Here is a 21,732-nt window from a genome sequence, read left to right on the forward strand (position 1 = left end):
TGAAAATCATAAGAATTGTTTTGGTGATCTGAATCATAAAGTTTGGTTTCTTTACTAAGCTTAGTTTTTATTCTACTTTTCTATGTTGGCCCAATTGTTATGTGTCTGTAATTCTCCTAATAATTGAAATAACTTAAAGTAAAATATCTATTTAAAAGTATATGAGTTAACTTATTAGTCAACTTTTGTGTCTTTCTATCTATTTAAGGATTTGTGACCTTTCCTTTTCTCTGATGTCATGTTAACTTATTACTTCACAATTCATTTTCTATAGGTAAATGTTCTCATATGAGTACAAAGCAAGTACATTTAATGATTACAACACATCTCTTGTAAAACCATAATCTGGACCATTGTGAAGGCTAACTATGGCATATTAAGTTTGGTAACACACAATATCTACAGCACGCCAAAGTTAAATGACCCAAACTGAATCTGTGTAAAGAACAAAGTGAATTTTTTTGTTTTTTTACTGATATGAAATCGCACATATTTTAGAATAGGTCTTCAAATTTGCACTGTACTCTTAAACACCAACGGGGCTAAGGTATTCTAGCTAAATGCAGTACATAACAATATAATATAGCATCATGTGATTCATGGATCTAACAGAAACACTATGCACAGTACAATTACAAAGGCAAGACAGTTAAGGTACAAATGTAAGATATTCAGCCTGCTGTTCCCTAATCGCAATAGAAGTCCATATCCTGAAAAAGTGAAAACATAAGATTAGACATCAAAATATTTTTGATAAGCCGAGAATATCCCCAAAAGAAAGATACTCACAGTGGTCCGCATTCGAATTGTAGTATCTGCAAACTTTTGGGTCTCCTTTACCATGGTTGCAGGGAAATATCCTGTTCTACCCATCTGATCCACATATCGCTCACTGTACACCTGCCAGGAAACAAAGCATGCATATAACAAATGCATTGCTGACAAGCGGAAAAAAAAAATCTTATGAAAATGTAACACTTTTACAAGGGAATATAAGTATAGTTAGTGTACATAATACCTTGGCAACTAAATGAATTAACTGTGCAGCCTGATAATATGTGAAATTAAAATAAATAAGCACCTACACTTCCAGACCAGAATACTCCAGTGCCATCTGCTGGTACGAGTTTTGAATACACATAAACTATCTGACCCTTTTTAATGTTGATGAATCTGCAATCTGGAGCAATGAAATCATCCAAAGCTGTGGCCATGGAAAGTACATCTAAAGAGGCAAATAAAGAACAAAACTAACATAAGATATTGATTTAAATGCAGTTTTAGTTTTTTGGACACATGGAAATTCTGTAAGTAATGTTTTGACTTACGTGAACATGTGGCATCTCCACAAACCTTACGATCTGCTAGTTTGTCCATTTGGACAGCCATTATGGTCTCCTGCAGTAGTCCTACAAGGAGCAAGCACACGAATGAGGAAATCATGCTGTGAAAAAGGGAACAACTATAGAAAAGTTCTAAACTCAAAGTTTTGAGCCTGAGTCTGAGTTTGAGGGAAGCAAACTGGGTTAAAAATCCCAAAACCCTTTTCTCAGCTAAGGGGGAATAAGCTAAGTATGGAGCCAAGCCCCTACATCACAAGATTTGTAACCAATCAGAGTTGAATTTCCCAAATACCAGAATCAATCTCACTCAAGGGAATTAGCTGTTCCTCTCAAATTTCACTCTTTTTACATTCACATCCACAGACCGTTCATCTGCTCTCCCCCCAAAAAAACCTCCAAAAAACTATTGTAACTGTATCTGAAGGTGAATTTGAAAATCAAATTTTTCCTTTAGTATAGGAGTGGTAGTGCATAGACTAAGCAGAATATAATGCAGATAAGAAAATATGGAAAATAGAAAAAAACTAAATAAAATTAAAGCATTAGTCTGTAAACCTCAAAAAGTCCTGTGATCAATACGAAATTATATCCAATTTAGATTCAAATACACAAGATGAGGCAATAAAATGTAACAAAATAGATGCAATGGTGAAATGTAACAAATAAGATGAAAACATGAGATCTAACAAATTAATGGATGCGATATACCAAATAAAGTGTGGGGTAACATGGAGAGATTATTGAAACTATAAAAAAACAATCATTCATAAGACTGGCAATTATGACCACACTAATCCATTAGTCATTTCTTCTTGTTTGCTTGTTGCTTAAATTTTCTGATTTGCTAGAATTTTATAGCTTAGAATTATTATATAAAGCTAGGAGGAAAGAGTCTGAGTTTGTGCAAGAGGCAAAAGAATGCCGGCTGGAAATAGCTGGGCTCACCTAAATGCATAGCCTGGGCTTTGGAACCCAGTTCCTTGGAAAGACAGGATCATCTTCTACTCTGTAGTGGCCGATGGGGGGAAGACTGACGACTGGAGAGGGTCTGCTTGTCTTCCCTGAGTTCAGCCGTCTTGTGTTGGAGCTTACGACAGTGGTGAGATGGTTGCATCCCTGCTGCTGCAGGTTGGGTGGAGGTCTCTGACTCAGTGATCTGACAGGGTACCCTGCCCAGTACCCTTGCCGCCCCGCTGGTCAGACCGCCAGACCTTTGCAACACAGAAACATACAAAAACGTATAACAATGCACACACACACACTTATACCTAAGGACAATTTAGAGATGCCAATTAACCTAAAAGAAATTTATTTGTACAGTCGGAGGAAGCGGGAGTACTCAGAGAGAACCTATTGAAGAACATATTGCTGTCTATTAAAAAAATTCAGACACCTTCACAGTGTCATGACAAAAAAAACATTTGTTACCTACACTTTAAATCTTAATTTTAGGCTGGGAAATAAAACAATCAGAATGAAAGTGTCAATCTCATCAATTCCTATGCATTATAACCAAAAACTCTTCTCTTTATTTTTTTCCCCCACAAAATATGACAGGCTTTTGTTGTAAAGCTATACGGTTCACTAACTCACCCTGACATTTGGTCAAATATTTACGTCATTGTCATTTGTGAAACGTTCCCTATCACTGCCAATAGGTCATCATAGTGTCAAGGTATACATTAGACCATATTGTGTAATTACTAAGTAATAGTATCCCGTTCAATGGGATCTATTTGTGAAAATAAACGAGATTGAAAAAAAACTAACTTTTATGCATTAAAAAAAAAACATCTAACATGTATCACTCTCCTCTTGTATAAAATGAATAAACAGAAAATACATAACATTGTGGTTGTTACACAAAATGTGTAAAAACTTGAGCAAGAGAAACTACAAGTATAAAGAACTGTTTGCTGGTGTTTATTGTAAACTTAACATTGGGCCCTAATAATCCTAATCCTGTGAAAATATTCCCCAAAATCTTCTTAAAATATATTGGTGGTGTAACTCTTCTTATTCTTTTTTCTCTTCTCTCCAAATTGGTCGCATTTTTTTTAAATCTTTTGTTACCAGAACACTATGGGCATAAAAAAAATACATAAATAATGGCGTTATGTCATTAAACTGTTAATAAATATGTCCCCTGTGAAGGAGACATTAATAAATTATACAACTTATTGAAAGCTTAAAAAATAACTTTGTGGCCAATAATATATTTTTAGGTTGCCGTGTATTAGCCAAAATGATCTAATTTTCGTAATCGTTTATGTAAAAAAACAAAACAAAAAAAAAAGACATACTTTCCTATGCAGTCTGATGCAAAGCCTTGCAAAACTGTTTTGGCAACAATGATTTGTTCATCGTTGTGGTCAGCTGGGTGGAGTTTAGATCTACATTAAGTACCGCTGAAACCATTCAGAACATGAAGAACCGCTCAGTCGCGCTTTGCCTTTCAACAAATCAGGCGCACCATCTAATATTACAGTGACGTAGGGACTGGAAACTTAAACCGATACCACTCTAAGGGTTGGGGCTGGTGTTATTGTTCGAAGAGTTTGGGAAAAGTCGAGGCTTTTTAATTTAGTTGGGCATGTAAGCTAAACTCAGAAGCATGGCGTGATTGAATATGAGCTGCACAAATGCCGGACCTGAATGTTTATTTTGATATTTTAGCATTGCATTTAGTCCGCTTTAGGTTAGCTAACAAGCTCTGTCCCAAAGAGAACGATGGATGCGCTGGTGTCGGAGTTATTTGGGTCAACGAGCGGCCACAGCTCCGGTGGATCTCAGGGATCTGTCTCCAACCACAAGTCGGGAACTGGGAACGGGGTGGTCTCTAAAAAGGCTAGTGGAAAAAATAAGAAAGCAAGAACTCGATTCCCTCGCAACTTCAAACCAAACAATAACACCCCGTATCTACCTCCGGAGGTAAGACTGGTATTGCTTTAAAAAATACGCATCATTTGCTCCGAAGAATTTTATATGGGAAACAGCAGAAAATCGAGTTTAAACAGGAAACTGACGTCCTCTGCTGTGCTCCGTGTAAAAACGCAAATGTAGCTTTTGGTTGTTTCCTGTCGCTGCGGCTAGCTGCTCTTTCTGAAACAATGACACGTCGGTATTCAACAAAATAACATATATGGCGGGCTGTAGGGTTAAGGTGGGCAATTCTGAACTCATAGTTCAATTTTGTTTACCTTTTTACTGTACAGTGAACATTTAATTTGGGCGCGAGACATTTGACTTCGACTCCATATATTATAGCTAGCCTAAAAGAGGAACAACTGTTAGTAAATAAGGGGGGAGGGTTCGAGTCCCAGTCCTGCTGACCTTTGCCGAATATATCTCCCCTCTCTTGTAACCCACTTTCCTGTCTATATACTTCCGAAAATAACAAAATAAAGGCCACTAGAGCCTAAATATAATCTTAAATAAATAAGGGTGTCCAACTGCCAGACCAACAACCACCTCAAAGTACCCTGTAATTACTCTTTTTCATAGTTCCCAGTAATATTAATGAAAAACGAACAAACAAATACAGGACCAACAAACGTCAATCGAAACATCTAAATAGAAACGACTCCCACTTAGATTTCTTATAGAGGAGCCAAAAAGATACCGCTATTTGGTTGCAAATGAATTGTGAATATTTTTAACTTTTTTTTTTTATTTAGTCCAATTGTTTTTAATGTTCTTTTTTGTTTCTGCATTTTTTATTTTTTATTTTTCTCTCCTGTATTTTAATCATGTAAAGCACTTTGCATTTTTTTGTACTGAATTGTGCTATACAAATAAATTTGCCTTGCCTTGCCTTTAGCTCGAGATTCCTTGTTATAAACAATCCAGCTGCTTTGCTTTAATTATACTGTTTAAAGGTAAACTAAAAAAAAGTTTCCCTACACTGTAATTACTGTGGGTTTCATACATTGCTTCTAATGACATAGAGGAGAGATGTATAATAAGGGTAAATTGGGTTAGTAGTCACCATCAGACTGTTTACAGCTTGTTTTTTTTGTTTTGCTCATTCAGTCAGATGTCTTTGGTTTTTGTCTTTTAAGCATTGTTGCACTTCTATTTGGTCTAACAGCTGATGTTCCTTTTCTGTCTCTCTTTGTTTACCTATTCTAACTCTCAGGCTGAGGAGGGGAATATAGAGTACAAGGTAAGCATGAACCTTGTTTTATGACTTAGTTTCATTTTAAGAAACAAAAATAAGTCACTGAATACTTTAAAAAGGGAGTGACATGTGCGTCAGCGACCTGACTGACAGTACTGTTTTTATGTGTTGATTCATAGAGGTAGAAGTAATAGGAAAATATTTCAGAATAAGGGGCAAGCCTCCCTGTGGAAACTGAACAGCAGAGTGGATTAGCAGGATCAGTTTTAGCAACTTGACATTTGCTTTATTCCTAACTTCTTTTTATTATTATGTTTATTTATAACTGTTATCTAACAACTTGCTAGAGTTGTTAGCATTTGGCTAATTGGCTGTAATTCAAGCAGTGATTTCTTTATCTTTTGTTAATTTAGCTTAAGCTGGTGAACCCAACGCAAAACCGCTTTGAGCACCTGGCAACGCAGATGAAATGGCGACTGCAGGAGGGTCGGGGTGAAGCTGTCTATCAAATAGGTGTTGAGGACAATGGCATGCTGGTGGGCCTGTCCGAGGAGGAGATGAGGGCGTCATTGAAAACTCTTCATAGGCTGGCTGAGAAGTGAGTCCCAAAAATCCCCTCCTTTGTTTTTATTTCTTTAATACTTTTATTATACTTACATAATCAGAAGGGCAATGAGATATCATGCAAACTTTGACCCTAAATGCGATCAATGTTTACCAGGTCATCATCTGAATGAATAAGCTATGTCAATAGCTTATTCAGTTATAAGAAGGACCTCTCCATGCTACATTATTCATTATTTAATAGACTGATGTTTCATATTTGGATATACCCATACAGTTATGATAAGAATCTGACTATTTGGTATAAGAGGGGATTCTGCTTATCTTATTTTTTGGGGTAATGGGATTTCTGAAGCAGGAGCTGACCAAGAGGATTACTTCCAGATTATAAAATTATCCCCACAGGCCTGCCCAGTTTAGTACTTTTAAATAATGAAATACAAAGTCATATTTGGATGAAAACCACAGTTGACTATAAATACTTTTCTACAATACTTTTATTTTTCTTTAAAAAAAAGTGTGTTTTTAATAGAGTGGGAGCTGACATCGCAGTTCTTCGAGAGCGAGAGGTAGATTACGACTCCGATGTTCCTCGGAAGATTGCCGAAGTTCTCATACGAAAGGTGCCAGATGACCAGCAGGTTAGTATAGCCCCTGGAAATAGACGCTATTGTTCAATTTGTCTTGTTTTAATTCCCTGGCTTTTTCCTTTCTAAATGATGCCTTACATTTATTCCTCTTCAGTTCTTAGATCTACGAGTGGCAGTCCTGGGTAATGTGGACTCTGGTAAGTCCACTCTTTTGGGTGTTTTAACACAGGGAGAGCTGGACAACGGACGGGGAAGAGCGAGACTCAACCTCTTTAGACATCTGCATGAAATCCAGACTGGGCGCACCTCAAGCATCAGCTTTGAGATCCTTGGCTTCAATAGCAAAGGAGAGGTAGGCAAAGCAACATTTCTGTAGCATTAATAATGTCTGCGTTAGTTAGGTCATGCATAAATATAATACATTGTGATGTTAAATGTAATTACAGTTTGCTTCGCTGCTTCCTAGGTCGTAAATTACAGTGAATCTCGGACTGCAGAGGAGATCTGTGAGAGCGCCTCTAAAATGATCACGTTCATAGATCTGGCCGGACACCACAAGTACCTGAAAACCACCATCTTTGGCCTCACCAGCTACTGTCCAGATTTTGCTATGCTGGTTGTTAGCGCAAACACTGGCATTGGTATGTTTTTGCCCATTTTGCACAATCCTTTTAGTTACTTTATTCTTTTAAATTAAATAACCTATGCTTGTCTCGCTAGACCTTGTCAGGCGAGTCTATTACATGTTACTGACACACATTTCCATGACACGGTTAAAAATGGCACTCCGTACATTGAGAGCTTTAACTCCTGACACCACAGATATGTAGTATCTGAGTTTACATAACATACCCACCTTCCAACACTCTTCTTTGCTTTCACTCTCCTCGTCTTTGCCTGGCACTGCCAGTCCCAAAATATCTCTCAACAGCATTTGAAGGAGCCATTTTAAGCACAGGATACAGTTATGCAACTTGTTTTTCCAAAACAAAGTAATAAAACAAAAGAATGTAGCTTTATATATTAATGTCATAAAATAAGCCTACATCCACACGATTATAACCTTTTAACAACAGCTTGTGTTATTTGTAAATTATTCATCAGTATGTTATTAAACTTTTACACAGAAGCTATTATCCTGGAACATAGCACTTTATAGTGCTATCTATCTATCTATCTCTCTCTCTCTCTCTCTCTCTCTATATATATATATATATATATATATATATATATATATATATATATATATATGCAAAAAGTAATTAAAACTATATATTTTTTTAAGTATAACAATCAATCCCGAAAGCTTGCAACAGCATGACTTTTTTTTGTTGAAAAAAAACTATCCATTCTGTCTCCAAATATGTTATGAAACGGAAGTTCAGGAACTTTAATATATGCTTTAGTATAACCTTAATATAACCTTTGACCATTTTGTATACAGTTTAGGGAATTGCTGCACTGTGTCAGTTGCTGTGCTTTTGCTCAACTCGGAATGGGAAGCATCTCTCTTCAGGCATTAATATTTAACTGTTACTTGAAACGACTTAAAGTGTTATTGAGCTGAAGCTCAATCTGTTTAACTGCTGTCTCCTACTTCTATTCCTCTTCTTGTCTCAGCTGGTACAACAAGGGAACATCTGGGTATCGCCATGGCCCTGAAGGTGCCCATCTTCATTGTTATCAGCAAAGTAGACCTCTGCACCCGCGCCACAGTGGAGCGCACTGTGCGGCAGCTTGAGCGGGTCCTGAAACAGCCAGGCTGCAACAAAGTGCCCATGGTTGTTAGCAGTACAGATGATGCAGTAACAGCAGCACAGCAGTTCGCTCAGTCACCCAAGTATGACTATTTTCTGTTTTCCTTTGTTATTAAATCTATTTCATCTTCAGTTTAAAGTACAAGTGAAGCCATTCTCAAAAGCATAAATATTTGATTAAATGAGTGCTTGCCTTCACCCTGCAGCATCACTCCTATCTTCACCTTATCCAGTGTGACTGGTGAGAGCTTAGATGTGCTGAAGGTCTTCTTTAACATCATCCCTCCTCTTAGCAACAGCAAGGAGCAGGAAGAGCTCATGCAACAGCTCACAGAGTTTCAAGTAAGTCTGGTTGTGAAACACACTCCTGGTGCAAACTAGAAGGATAGATTTGATTTGGTTAATATCCTTGTTTGTCTTTCAGGTTGATGAGATCTACACTGTTCCTGAAGTGGGGACGGTGGTGGGTGGTACTCTGTACAGGTCAGGGTGCTGAAAATATGTTATATGGAAACAAAACATCCCGGAACCAAATAAGTGACCCTGTTTTCTCTCTGGCCATGCAGCGGTATTTGTCGTGAGGGAGACGATCTTGTGGTAGGGCCAACTGAGTTAGGCCAGTTCCACAGGCTAACTGTTGGCAGCATCCAAAGGAACCGCTCAGCATGCAGGGTGCTCAGGGCAGGGCAAGCTGCAACGCTTGCTCTGGGGAACTTTGACCGCTCGCTACTGCGCAAGGTGGGAATCTGCATGTGATTATTGTTTGATTTGTTTAAAAGGCATTTTCAATGTTTGATCTTTCTATATAAAATTGTGTTTACTGAAAAATACTTGATTTGCTTAATTTACGTAAACTTAAGATTGTGTTAAATGTTTAAGTCTCGGATATGTTTAAAGATGATTTGGTTTTATCATCTACAGGGTATGGTCATGGTGAGTCCAGAGATGGATCCAACCATCTGCTGGATGTTTGAGGCTGAGATTGTCCTGCTTTTCCATGCAAAGACCTTTCATAAGGGCTTCCAGGTTACTGTGCACATTGGCAATGTGAGACAGACTGCTACAGTGGAGGCTGTGCATGGCAAGGTAATCAACCTACTGAACTACTCTTAGGCTATGTTCACACTGCAGCCTGAAGTACCCAAATCCGATTTTTTTTTGCCCATATGCGGAATGGATCTGATCTTTTCATGCCAGTCTGAATCCGATACGAATCTGGTCTTTTCAAATGCGACCTGTGTCTGAACGGCCAGGTCGCATTCATCCGACCTGAACGCCATTAAAGGTACACTATGCAACCGGTGTTGATTTTCCAGCGAGGCTCCCCCCAGAGGGCGAAAGTAAAAGTGCACTGTCGTAAATATGCTCAGCTGTTCTCCTGGTTTCTCCGTCAAGCCAGGCGCGGTTGTTTTGAGCTTAGCAGCGAATGACTAACGCAGGGAGAGAGACACAGCGCTGATGATCACTCCTCTTAAACAGTTTATTGACGCATAAATTAACTTAAAATGCAGAAATCTGCCGGCAGAATATGCAGTTTGGATTATTTAGATGAAAAACACCTACCAGCTGCCGCGGTGAACCGCTGCTGATGAAGGGATCCATACTGTCGGCGCATCCCTGGTATGTGGGGGTCTGAGCGGCTCCGACAGAAAAAAATATTGAAGGCAGGATAATAATCTGGATGAACTGACTGCACTGATTACGTTTTCAGGTGTATTTTCTCACTTAAACACATATTAAAACTACTTTATTCCCACTGATCACAGCAAATATAGCTGCAAGGCAGAGAAAGGATAGTGAAGCTCCGCCCAATGCGCCTCAGACACACTTTTGCACCGCGCAGCCAGAGCAGCAAAGCTGCTTCAGCCGCGCGTCAGAACTAACTGGTACAAGCAGCAAAAAGGAAGCAGCAGACGCGATTTTGCTGCTTTTGCTGCGTGAACGTAGCATAACTGCACAAAGATTGCCACTGTGCTAGCAACAAGAATGCTTTTAACTGGGGGCGTGTAGCAGTTCTCGCCGTAAAGCAAGACTGACTCTCACGAGACTTCTGAGCCTGTGGGTGCGGGTCGGTGCTCCTGCAGTTGCAAGTGCGGTATTTCCCCCACAGACCACCAGGGCGGCCGAGAATACCTTTGTTCAACCTGAAATGACTCATTTAATCATCCAAAACGTTATGGAACACATTAATTAACTGAAAAATGTTGCATAGTGTGCCTTTAATACCCAACAAAGGTCACTATTCTGCGTCTTGCTACGCAGAAGCGGCAAGAAAAATGACGACCATGGCAGATGATGATGCGGGGAAGATTATTTATGTTAAAACATACTGAAAAGATTGTGTTTTTGCCGTTGGAAAGGACCGCTAGATGCGCGCCGGCACCACCATCCATGTTTACTTCCGGAAGAAAAGAGCATGCTGGCCTGTGACGTCATTGCGTCCTTGACTGCGCATGCGGGACACTTGCATTCTATGACTGCATACAAGTCGCATATATTTGGAAATATAAAAGGCAAGGCAAAAAAATCAGATTATGCTAAAAAAAATCGGAATTGAGCATCAAGGCCTGCAGTGTGAACATAGCCTAAAAGTCATTTTATTTTTGCCATTAAAGATTTTTACTGTGATTATAAAGAATAATATAAGTACTTTTTGGCAATTCATTTTCTTTACTTAAAACAGATCAGTTAATTTTATTTAATTTCTGGTAATCTTTAATGTTTTTTTTTTAAGATTTGTAAAGTCTTAGTTTACTTTCCCTTATGAGAAAAACTGTGAAATAAAAAAAAATAATCATAGGGCCCTGTCACACCTTGCCGATTTAGACAGTCCCTGACGTCCCAGCTGTTAAACGCTGAACTTTCTATGTGTTTTTTCAACTTTGGGTGTATACATAGTGTATTCATAACAAGTCTAGAGCATATGTCCAACAACAGCCTAACTTATGCATAACGCACAGCAGTGTAATGCCCATGAAATGATGCATAAGCCAGTGTCCTGAGGGGGGCAGCAATGCGCCCGGAGGCACCCGGGCTGCATAAAAAGATTTCTTTGATCAGGGTATTAACCTAGCTGCTGTTTACCGCCCGCCAAAGAAAAGTAATAAATAAAAAGAAAAAAAGAAAGTTTGCAGTCACAGCAGATTCATTGTCATGTCTACTAGGAGGTTTGTTGGTCGTGAGCGTGAAGCAGGGAGGATCCATCACAAATACCTTCTCGCTCACCCTAGAATGTGGATGCAGTCTGGAGCAGAACTGACGGTTTTATACCAAAAAGCTGCCAATACGCCATTATACATTAGCTGTAAGGTAGAAACACATTCAGCGGTCGTCTGGAACACATCAAACACATTGATATGCATTGGAGATAAGTTCTTGATAAGTTATGCACAAGGTTTTGGATAAGCTGGACGCCACGACTTATGAGTAACTTTAACTCAACGTATGTCAACGAATAGATAGCTTACCTGTAACTTATGCCCCACGTATGGCGTACTTTCCATATGTCGACGTGTGCCGGCCTGTTCCATCGTGCTTCAGCATGCTTAAGATTTTTCTTATGTCAGGCATGTGCTGTGTAAATCGTCCAGGTGTGACAGGGGCATTAGCCTGCGAATTGTAGGTAATTTAGTCAAATCGTAAGTGTTTTTACTTAAGGTCACTGAGGGCAGGAATGAAAGAGCTGTAGTTAAACAGTATGACATAAAATTATTAAAAAGGTTATTACTTTATTGCACAGGCCTAATAGAGATAACTTTTAAAACAAAAAAAAAACATCAGTATCTTTGCAATAAAACAAAACACAGAAAAGTACAAATACACATTATTATCCACATCTAAATAATTGTAGTTATGCAACTTATTCCCATAAACTTTGTTTAGAGATGGTTTTTACTACTACTATTTTTCTTACTTTATGCATTTGACAATAAACTAAATTATGTTATTCTTGTATCCTTCTATTTATCACATTTTGTTGCCACCAGAGGACCAATGGAGACAGATATTTGAACAATGAGGCCTACAGTTTGTAAAATGTATTGTCTTCAAGAATCTTTTTATTCCAACAGGCTGAAAAGCTTCAAGTTAATGAGTTGAAACTATGAAGTGTTAATCCAATTATTTTAAGACCCCTTTTTATGTTTTTAGCTCTTGTGCCTTTTTGTTTTATAAATTGTTCCTGTTATGGGGGCTTCCTTAAAGCCATATGTCGTTCTTACCAGTATAAACTACAATTTGAGGCAGTGATCATCACCATCCTTTTAGACTTTGACAACTTTTCACAGAGTGTATACAACTAAAATTTTGTTTAGTACAGCTTTCCAGACAATAAATGGACATTTCCATTCCAATAAGTGCAGCAGTGATCTAATGTAAACAGAGTGGAAGAAAAAAACCATTGTGCAAAAAAGTGCAGTGATCTAGGAGCATTATTTTATATATATGGTGCAAATATGTAGTGTAGTGTGATATGGAGTCTGGCATTCAAATAGATGCGTTGTTTAATTGTAAATATGTGAGCAACAAAAATATGAATTATTCTGGTCCTTCATTGAAGGTTCCCGTAGGTTTATTTGTTTTGTTTGTTCTGGCGTTATATCACAGAGCTGTTTTGTAGGTATGAGTAAGCCTCTTGCACAGTTTATTTTAGTAATCTGTAAAGTAAATATGAGGCTCAAGTTTATAAAAGACAATTCAGAACGATGCATTTGAATTTTTTTGTACATAAATACACATGCAGTAGCTAAAGTAAGTTGCTATTTATCTTAATGACCCATTGCTTCTGTAAGTAATGTCCTTTGCTTTGATTATTTTTTTCTTTTATACCACTGTGCTGCAGGAGGAGCTGAGGACAGGAGAGAAAGCAGTGGTTCTCTTCAAGTTCATCAAACACCCAGAATATTTGAAGGTGGGGGCCAAGGTGCTCTTCAGGGAGGGCGTGACCAAAGGTATTGGTCATGTCACCAGCCTGCAACCCATCTCCCAACACCACCAACATTTTCAATCACAGAATGAGAAAGATTAACATTTTTTTAAGGAAATCTCCAGTTTGACAACTCCGTCCCGGCCCAAAAACCAAGGTGCTTTATTAAAAATACATCCGACCTCCCAAACAGACCACTTGGAACTCTCCTAGCACAGTAAATTTCTACTGCAGGACATTTATTTGTAAACTTCTTCCAAAGCCTCTTTACCTTCTCACTTGTTTCATCTTCAGGTTTAAAAATGACTGATAAGTTTGATTCTAATACTTGTTCTTAGGTACATTTGTTGACTCTATATATAAGAAACCCATTGAAGCCTAACATGACATCCCACTGAAATGTCTAAATTTTTAGAAAGAGAAAAGAAAAAAAGAGAAATTTTTAAAATTGTCATGTGTTTTCAAGAGCTGCTAAATGCACTCCTCATGCAAACACATTTTTCTGCACTGAACTTTCAAATGCCAGCGATAACATCTGTGTGGTGGATTTTATTCTTGCAGAGAATGAGACTGTTTGACATTAATGCCTAAACAGTATCACTGTTATGAAATACCCGACATCATACGTGACCAATAGAAACATTTTATACAAGCACAGAGCTTGATAAACCACTGATCTGACTATTAAAGTTCTCGTAGTTGGATTATACACTAAAACTGCCATGAATAACCAGCTTTTTTATGGGGGAGGAAAATGATTTTTTCACTGCAAAGATGACTGCCAACTCTAAAAAAAAACAATCCATCACCTGTGCTGGAGTACTTTTAAATTAATCTATATTACAACAAAAAAAACAACATGTTCAGAGTCAGAAATTTTGAGTTTTAAACTAAAAAAAATTGCAATCAAACTAACATTTTCTTATTCACTTTTTCTTGAGCTTCATCTTTTTACAGCAAGCACAAAAATATCTGTAAACCCACCAAAACGTTCCTTTTGCAAACTAAAAAAATTCTCCTTTATGCCGAACATCCAATCAGATGGCTCTGAATCACCAGCAGTGACAGAATGACCTGGCTGGATCAAAAGCATTTATAGTTGGAGAACTTTGAAAGCTAATTATAGGCTTTCTGTCTAAACGTCTTTAACAACCTATTTCTTATTTGCAGTATATACTGCTCAACCTGTTAGTAGAGTTATTTAAGGATAAAAGCAGACAAGCAGACAGTACATTAGTCAGGCTCAGCTTATCAGAGTATAGAGGAACGATGCTACTGAAGATGGCATTTGAGGAATGTAAAGGAGGTAAATGTATGACCTTGGTTTAGTGTCAGTCATCAGGGTTTCTTTAAGTCGTCTTTTCTGTCATGTTTGTTTGTTAGAATCTGTTTTTACTCACAAGCAATGCCAACTATCTCTCAAGTGCTTTAGTAACTCAGGGCAAGTAGGTGATATATTAGCGACTGCATTCCATATTTAGAGCCCCTCTGAGGCTTCTGTTGCTGAATAAAGGAATGGGTGATCTCATCCGAGGAATGCCGGGGAATATTTTTTTTTCCAAAGATTTTTGTTTTGTTGATGAGTGTGTCCAACTGGTTTCTTATGCAATTTCCTTTGAAGCAGTGATATTAGAAATACTTGATGTCATCGCTACAGTGGAGTTACTGATGTCAAACATCTTAGGTTTCTAAACACAGTGCCTAGTGGAGCTACTGCCCAGGTAGCTTTCTATCACACCCCAAAGTTTTACAGCTATGGAGGTAAAAAGAAACTTTGGTTGGTGCTACAGCTGCAGTTTCTGTTTTTTCTGACGACTCGGAGCTGAATGTCAAAAAACATTCTGTTTAATCGAATGTTCAAACCGATTTCTACTCCTCTTTGTTTTAATGCACCCATTTTGTTCATATAGCAGTTTAGTAAAAAAGACTATACGATTGAATAAGTTCAACCAAATACTTTACAGCATGAAGAGTTCAGGTAATAAGTTAGTTTTAATGCATTACATTTGGTTATTATAGATTTCTAGTAGAAGATTTTACAGTTTTTTATCTGTTGATGACTTTACCACAGGCACTTTTCAAGTTCAAAATGTTTCTCTTATGAGTTTAAAATGTTTTGAAAATTATCCGTGTGAAATGCAATTTTTATGTACAGATCCAATTCAGTGTGTTAATAAAATCTATTGCCTCCTGAACCTTTGTTTTAAATTAAAAAAAGTAACATTTTCTCATTGCAGGGGGCTTTTATGTCTGTGCCATAAACTCATCACTCATTAGAGACAGCAATAATTGAGTTAGTGCCTTGCAAAACCTTTATCCCTTTTTATTTCTCCACTTCTTTCACATTACAAAAAAGGCATATTTTATTTGATTAAAGTAGCAAATAGTTTTAGAAAAAAAGTAAAATGAATTAAATATATTTAGAGGTAGCATCATGCTTCTAGAATGCCTTTTCTTCAACAGGGAGGAGGAAACGGTCAACATTGGTGAGATAGGTATGTAAGGGTGGTATGATAGGTATGTAAGGTATGATAGGGTGATTAAAAAAAAAAAAGCCTATCTTGGAGGAAACTAATTGGTGGAAAGGAAATATACTATTATGTTTTAGCCTTTATAAAATCTTTACTGGTTAGATTGCGATTGTATTCTGACAAAATGTGAGAGTTTTTAGTGTCTAAATTAAGCCTCTAATTGTACAAAGAATCTTCTCTAGGTCTTTAAATGTATTATTACTTTCCCTGGTGCTAAATGCTTTGTTAAAAAGGGTTCTTTGTTCCAAAAAATAACTAATCACTTGGCTAATTTATATAGTTAAGTCTTCATATTTTACTTTACTTATAGGTTTACAACATTCATAGACTTGTGTTTTTTTTTTTTACAAAGTTGGTGATGACAGATAAGGTTTTCCAGTTTGTTATGGATAAGACATGACAGCAGGTTGTACTTGAAGCCCTTATCACTAAAAACTAGCCCTGTTTAGGCCTGATTAGCTTTGTTTCTACAGCAGCCTTATTCACTGTTGTCTGAATGCTTCAGCAGGCTCATTTCAATTTAAATTTCAGTTGCATTAAAAAAGAAAAACAATCTCTTTTGAGTTAAATTAACCCACTACTGCTCTTATGTGACAAAATGATTTCTTAAAAGCAATTAAATTTTTTTATTTTTTACAAAAATAAAAACATGATCCAGAATAAATCATTTCTTTACTCCAAACTTATTCCTTTAATGCATGAGTCATTCTGCTGGACTGGTTCTTTATACATGCATTTTGTAGCTCAATTACTTGAATATTTTTAATTAATTTTGGTCCATTTATGTCTTCAGTTCTTTTTAAAAAATGAATCCAGAGTGCCGGTACTTTGTCCTTGGGAGCGCTGTCTTTTTGGAGCAGGGCCTGACTGGCCTCTGGTTTTTGTTTTGCCCCGTGAAGACTGTGCTGAGACTCCTGCTCTAAGAGGAGTCAGCAACGCATCTGACAAAGAGGAGGAGGTGGAAGAGGAAGCTACTGAATTACTGGATGAAGACAGTGAATTTTGAAGGTCCAAGGCAAAGTGATAATCATTGTGTTCAGGCATTTCCCAGACTAGTACTTGTTTATGACAACGTTCACAAGTTGTAAGATCTTCTTCAAGCACGCTGGTAGGTTGGGTATTTTCTTCTGGTTTCTCTGTTTTCATCCTTGCATCGTCAAATTGTAGCTGATGTGGTTTATACTCTGTGACAGCTTCTAAGTCTTTATTGTGGTCTAAAGGTATGATTTCAGGTTCTGATTCAGACGTTGGCGGTAAGGCAGGTGATTTAAAGCTTCTTTCGAGGCTCTTCTTTTGAAAGAATGAAGATATGCCAGAACGGGGTTTCTCCAAAATGATTTTGAGGTTTAAAGTACTCTCAGGGGAAGATCCCTCTTTTGAGCTTTCACAGTTATTGTCTTCTTCTTTATCCTCTCTAGCTTGTTTTTCCTTCCCAGTGGCTTTTTGAAAGAAGGACTGTATAGTTCCAGGCTGACTGCACAAAGACCCCTGTGGTTGAGAGGGGGTCTGAGTAGCAGAGAGCAGGCTCTGAGTTGAGCTGACATCACTGGACAGAAAGCCAGCGATCCCCCCAGTGGATGGAGCATCGCTGAATTTACTAGCCGAGATGTGGAGCAAAGTTAGAGGCGGCGTCCTGGAGACACAGAAGACAGAAGGTCTAAATCAAACGGCATTCCTTTAGTTCAGACTTTAAATACCTCGCAGCACTACTGTTCTTTAATTACCATGCAGCCTGATGGTTTCCTGCTGTGTTTAGACTCTTGATAATGGCAAAGCTGTCACTGGATATTTTGGTCGCCTCATAGCGCACCAAAGCGCAACATCGAGAGAAGCTGCTGGGCCTCTTATCACCAAGCTGACGTACGCCTACTGTCAATAATTTTGCCACTCGACCGTTCTGCATGAGAGAAAAATAATGTCCAAAGTGAAATAAGCAATGAAATAAAACACAGGAAAACAACAACAAATGCAAAAATAAAAACAGTTTTTCTTACAGCTTCTCTGTCTTTGGTCAGTCTCTCCTCCAACTCAAGGGCCAGTTGATGAAGCCAATACTGCACCTACACAGGATTCATTTTAGCATGAAAATACATTTGAAACAAAGTAAATATTTGGATTCTTTTCTGTAAAGATCAATTTTTACATGCAGAGGTAAAAAGAGCAGAAAATTAGACATTGAAATTAGAAACATTTTAAGTTTGCAGGCAGAGACTGATGGTCTTTACCTGCTCTTTTGTAGCAAGTGATGTTTTTCCAGGGAAGTTCTTACTGCAGCCGATGGATTTAGGGAGCTGTCTGGGTTTCACAGCTTCAAACTCAATCCCCCGACACAGGTCATACAGCCACTGGCTGCAAAGCACAAATTACAACATAAGTCTCATTGTTGATAAGGGAGCATTTTCAATTTTAGTTACATTTTCATCTGACAAATGAATTCTAAGAATATTGCAAATCTGCTGTCAGAATCAGTGCAAAGATTATTTTGACAGTGGTCATTAGAATGATTCATTCTTGTATCCAAGAGTGTTTGGCTCAGATTTGTAGACGTAAAGCTTTTCTATGCAAACAATAAAATCAAGAAAAGATCATCTAAAATAAAACGCACCAGTTGGATGATGGAAATACAAAGATTTCTGGGAGAAAATGTTGAATATTTTCCTCCCGACTGTATAACTGATTTAATGTTGGTAACACCAAGGTGGTAAACTAGAAACCATACTAATATTATCCTGTTGTATTTCCTTACCCTGTTTTTTCTCCAAAGTGCTGCCCCAGCTGAGCTTGAGAAAACTGAGTGAGGTCTCCCATGTTGTCAACTCCCAGAGCTTCTTTTATTGACGCACCCATCTTGCCCCCCAGGTTACGGCTGCATCGGACAAGTCAAACAGGAGAGAATATCTCTTTTGGTCAGCAGATGCATTTTAACTGAAAATCTGAGTAATTTGGAGGGAATTGTGACGATTAAACTTACATCTTTTCGATAGGCAGAGTGCTAAACAGTTCAGTCACCGAGTCCAAAGGTACAACCGTTTGTCTGTTAGGTTTGTTAAGACCGCAGGCCAGTTTAGCCAAAACCTGTAACAGTAAAAAGTTATTTATTAAAATGGCAACAAAAGTCCTTGTTCCAACAGTGGAGTAATTTGAAGGTTTATATCACCTTGTTGTGTGATATTCCTGCTGAGCATCGGAAGCCTGTGTGTTTCTCAACAGCTGCTCTCATTTCTTCAACAATGAGCGCACCTACGGTTAGCTGCAGCTCTGCCGAGCTCTGCCCTCCTGTGGACGGAGCAGGTAAGGACGCCAACCACTGCTCAACCCCTCTGGATCTTCTCTGCTCTAAGAATAAAAAAAATAAAATATTAAGAGGGCTAACAGAGATCCTGAGCTGTAAAGTTATTAACTAAGCCATTGTCTACCTTTATTCAAGACAGGGTCATCAACTTGGTTGGAGTCGTCCCCCATAAATGGTTCCAGGTCACTTTGTGGATAGCCTTGAATATAGGTAGTCCTGAGAAGGGACGGGTCAATCTGTTGATCTGTCATTTTTTTCCTCCTCTCCTGGACAGCTGCTGTCAAGTCCATGTAGGCCTCATCAATGCTGGCCCTCTCAATCACAGCAAAACGAGACATCACCTCGATCACCTCCACACTTGCTTCTCTGTAACTACAAGCAAAACAAAGGAGCACAGTAAAAATAGCTTTAGCGTTTATCCAGCTACCAGAATGTGGAAGTCAGATGAGTTTATTAGCTACACTTACTGAGTTAGATCTGCCTTCCCATGAGACTCACGCACTCTGGCCACCTGGAGATCTGGGCACAGCTTTTTGGCATCATCCACCCACATGTTCCTGGTGACACCGTGGGCCCTAGCCTCATAGCTCACAGCTATGATACTGACAGAGAGAGACACATTACTCAGTAGCCTGGGTTTAATACACGGTCACAAAGTGGAATGACAAATTAAGCGATTTATCTGTGGGAGCAAGAGGCGGGAAAGTTCCCAACACAGAGACACCAGTTTAATTGGTCAATGCAACCCGGTACACTGGAATCAGAATTGATATTATTGGCTAAGTTTAGTGGACAAATAAGCAATTCAACATTGGCGTTCATGGCTCACTATATATTAACATTATTTAAATATGTAAAAAAAAAAAATGTGTCTTTGTGCTGCCTCATCATTGCATATAAACTAAGAGAAAATAAGGTTCTCAACCAGAGTTCCTCATTTCCAGCCGTCAAGCTCTGCTGTCCATTGTTTTGGTAGCTGATCAGCTGTGGCATGTTTTGGCACCTCTGTCATATGGTGGCACTGCTTGGTATCCTTGCAGACACGGATTTCCATCGGGTTGTACTGAATTAATTAATTAATTTTGATTTGCTATAAGTCACAATTTACAAAGACCATTCAAACTGACCTGTATAATAAACTGGGTGTTTGTGGAATGTCTCCTCGTTACTCTTTTAGCACATTATACATAGACATAATGTTATTTCAGAAATTGTTTCATCTTAAACTGGCAACTTGAGCTTCAACCAGAAGTCCCATTAAAAGCTCCCACTGCCTCATATTCACCTTGGCCCTGCTGGGAATGTGTGAGGATGGAAAAGATTTTTGATGCTGCTTTTTTTTTTTTTACACTAGATTTATACAAATCTTGTCTTAAAGGGGGGAATGTTGGGCTAGTGGTTAGAGCAGTGCACCTGTGCTCTGATAAGGTTGCAAGTACCTGGTTCGATCCCCACAGCCTGCACTTTGTCTCCCTGAGAAACACATTTAATCCCACACTGCTCCCCAAGGGGATGGGTCAAACTGCAGAGAAAAACATTTCCCCATTGTGGGACAATAAAGGGATTGCCATTTTCACACCATCATATATTATAACCCAATGGTTCGCTGCATGGTTTTCACCACAGACTTCATTAAGTTTCACTCCTGTGGGTTAGTGGGTAGCTGATGGGTGAGAAGATCCACAACAAGTACTCATTTGGGATTAGCCTGTTTTGACAGAGATGCTTTTTTTTGGAAGATGTGTTTTATCCATACGACTTTTTTGTTAAAAAATATACAGTAAAAGTCAAAAGATGAGCATGTTAAATCAAGGGAGTTTTTTTTTTCTTGTCTGAAGCAAACGCAGGCGTTTATGGGTCAAAGGGACCCTCCTAACTTCATTAAATACAAGAGCTACCTCAGTTTCACTATTATTATCAACTAATAATGACATTGCTGTGGTACATGCATAAAATATAGCTTATCTAAAGCATATTATGTGATAGACGATGTATAACTGTACGGTGATTAACTTGTCAACACTACTGTCTGTCCTGAATATATGACGTCAGCCCTGAGTTAGCTAACAACGCTTCCGGTAGGTTATATAAACGTTGCGCTGATCACTAAAACTGTTTCTCTGTGTCAGAAACTCACCTGCCTCCCTTCCACGTCTTGTATTGAGCAACCACGCAAGGTGTGTTCTTCAGAGCTGGATTCAGTCGCTGTTCAACCTGGACATAAAAACAGTCCATGTCGACTAACGCCACCACTCTCTCCTTCCCGTAGTCCATCTACAACCTGGGTGGGGGGGGTCCGTCCCCTTAAAAGAAAGTTACCGGTCTGCTAGCTGAGCTGTCCAGCTCACAACTCTATCAAATTGATGGTAATTGAAACGAAAACAAGGCACCCAAACAGCGTAGGTCCTGTCGCTTCGTATTTCGCGCACAAATCCGTGGTTACACAATTACGTCACAAAAAAGCGACATAGGCGTATTCATTGAATGGACCAAGGATTGGACTACAAAATATGACCAAAACACCCTCCTGATGTAGATAGATAGATAGATAGATAGATAGATAGATAAATAGATAGATAGATAGATAGATAGATAGATAGATAGATAGATA

At 38.5% G+C, this 21,732-nt stretch overlaps 3 protein-coding genes across 4 annotated transcripts; 1 reads left to right on the forward strand and 2 right to left on the reverse strand.

The window, feature by feature from the left end:
- Positions 1-202: 202 nt before the first annotated feature.
- Positions 203-1,560, reverse strand: otor (otoraplin). The gene is made up of 4 exons (XM_015385926.1): positions 1,329-1,560; positions 1,086-1,225; positions 790-900; positions 203-710 (listed from the first exon to the last, which is right to left on the reverse strand). The coding sequence occupies exons 1-4, from the start codon at positions 1,441-1,443 to the stop codon at positions 687-689; spliced, it is 390 nt and encodes a 129-aa protein (XP_015241412.1). The 5' UTR covers positions 1,444-1,560; the 3' UTR covers positions 203-686.
- A 2,270-nt stretch (positions 1,561-3,830) lies between these two features.
- On the forward strand, positions 3,831-14,096 carry gtpbp2 (GTP binding protein 2). 2 transcript variants are annotated; one of them, XM_015395198.1, is made up of 12 exons: positions 3,832-4,274; positions 5,482-5,508; positions 5,877-6,061; positions 6,560-6,668; positions 6,772-6,969; positions 7,084-7,258; positions 8,238-8,457; positions 8,581-8,716; positions 8,799-8,857; positions 8,941-9,112; positions 9,296-9,460; positions 13,215-14,096. In XM_015395198.1, exons 1-12 carry the CDS (start codon positions 4,074-4,076, stop codon positions 13,398-13,400), a joined length of 1,833 nt encoding a protein of 610 aa, XP_015250684.1. In that variant the 5' UTR covers positions 3,832-4,073; the 3' UTR covers positions 13,401-14,096. The 2 variants fall into 2 exon arrangements, with proteins under 2 accessions (XP_015250762.1, XP_015250684.1); XM_015395276.1 differs by lacking the exon at positions 5,482-5,508 and having other exon boundaries at positions 3,831-4,274.
- A 1,900-nt stretch (positions 14,097-15,996) lies between these two features.
- On the reverse strand, positions 15,997-21,539 carry polh (polymerase (DNA directed), eta). The gene is made up of 10 exons (XM_015382395.1): positions 21,259-21,539; positions 19,589-19,723; positions 19,246-19,493; positions 18,987-19,165; positions 18,801-18,904; positions 18,576-18,695; positions 18,055-18,178; positions 17,824-17,889; positions 17,554-17,726; positions 15,997-17,462 (listed from the first exon to the last, which is right to left on the reverse strand). Exons 1-10 carry the CDS (start codon positions 21,393-21,395, stop codon positions 16,619-16,621), a joined length of 2,130 nt encoding a protein of 709 aa, XP_015237881.1. The 5' UTR covers positions 21,396-21,539; the 3' UTR covers positions 15,997-16,618.
- Positions 21,540-21,732: the final 193 nt, after the last annotated feature.

Source organism: Cyprinodon variegatus, unplaced genomic scaffold, assembly GCF_000732505.1.
Source record: "Cyprinodon variegatus isolate N-32 unplaced genomic scaffold, C_variegatus-1.0 Scaffold1, whole genome shotgun sequence".
In the NCBI taxonomy this organism is placed as follows: domain Eukaryota; kingdom Metazoa; phylum Chordata; class Actinopteri; order Cyprinodontiformes; family Cyprinodontidae; genus Cyprinodon; species Cyprinodon variegatus.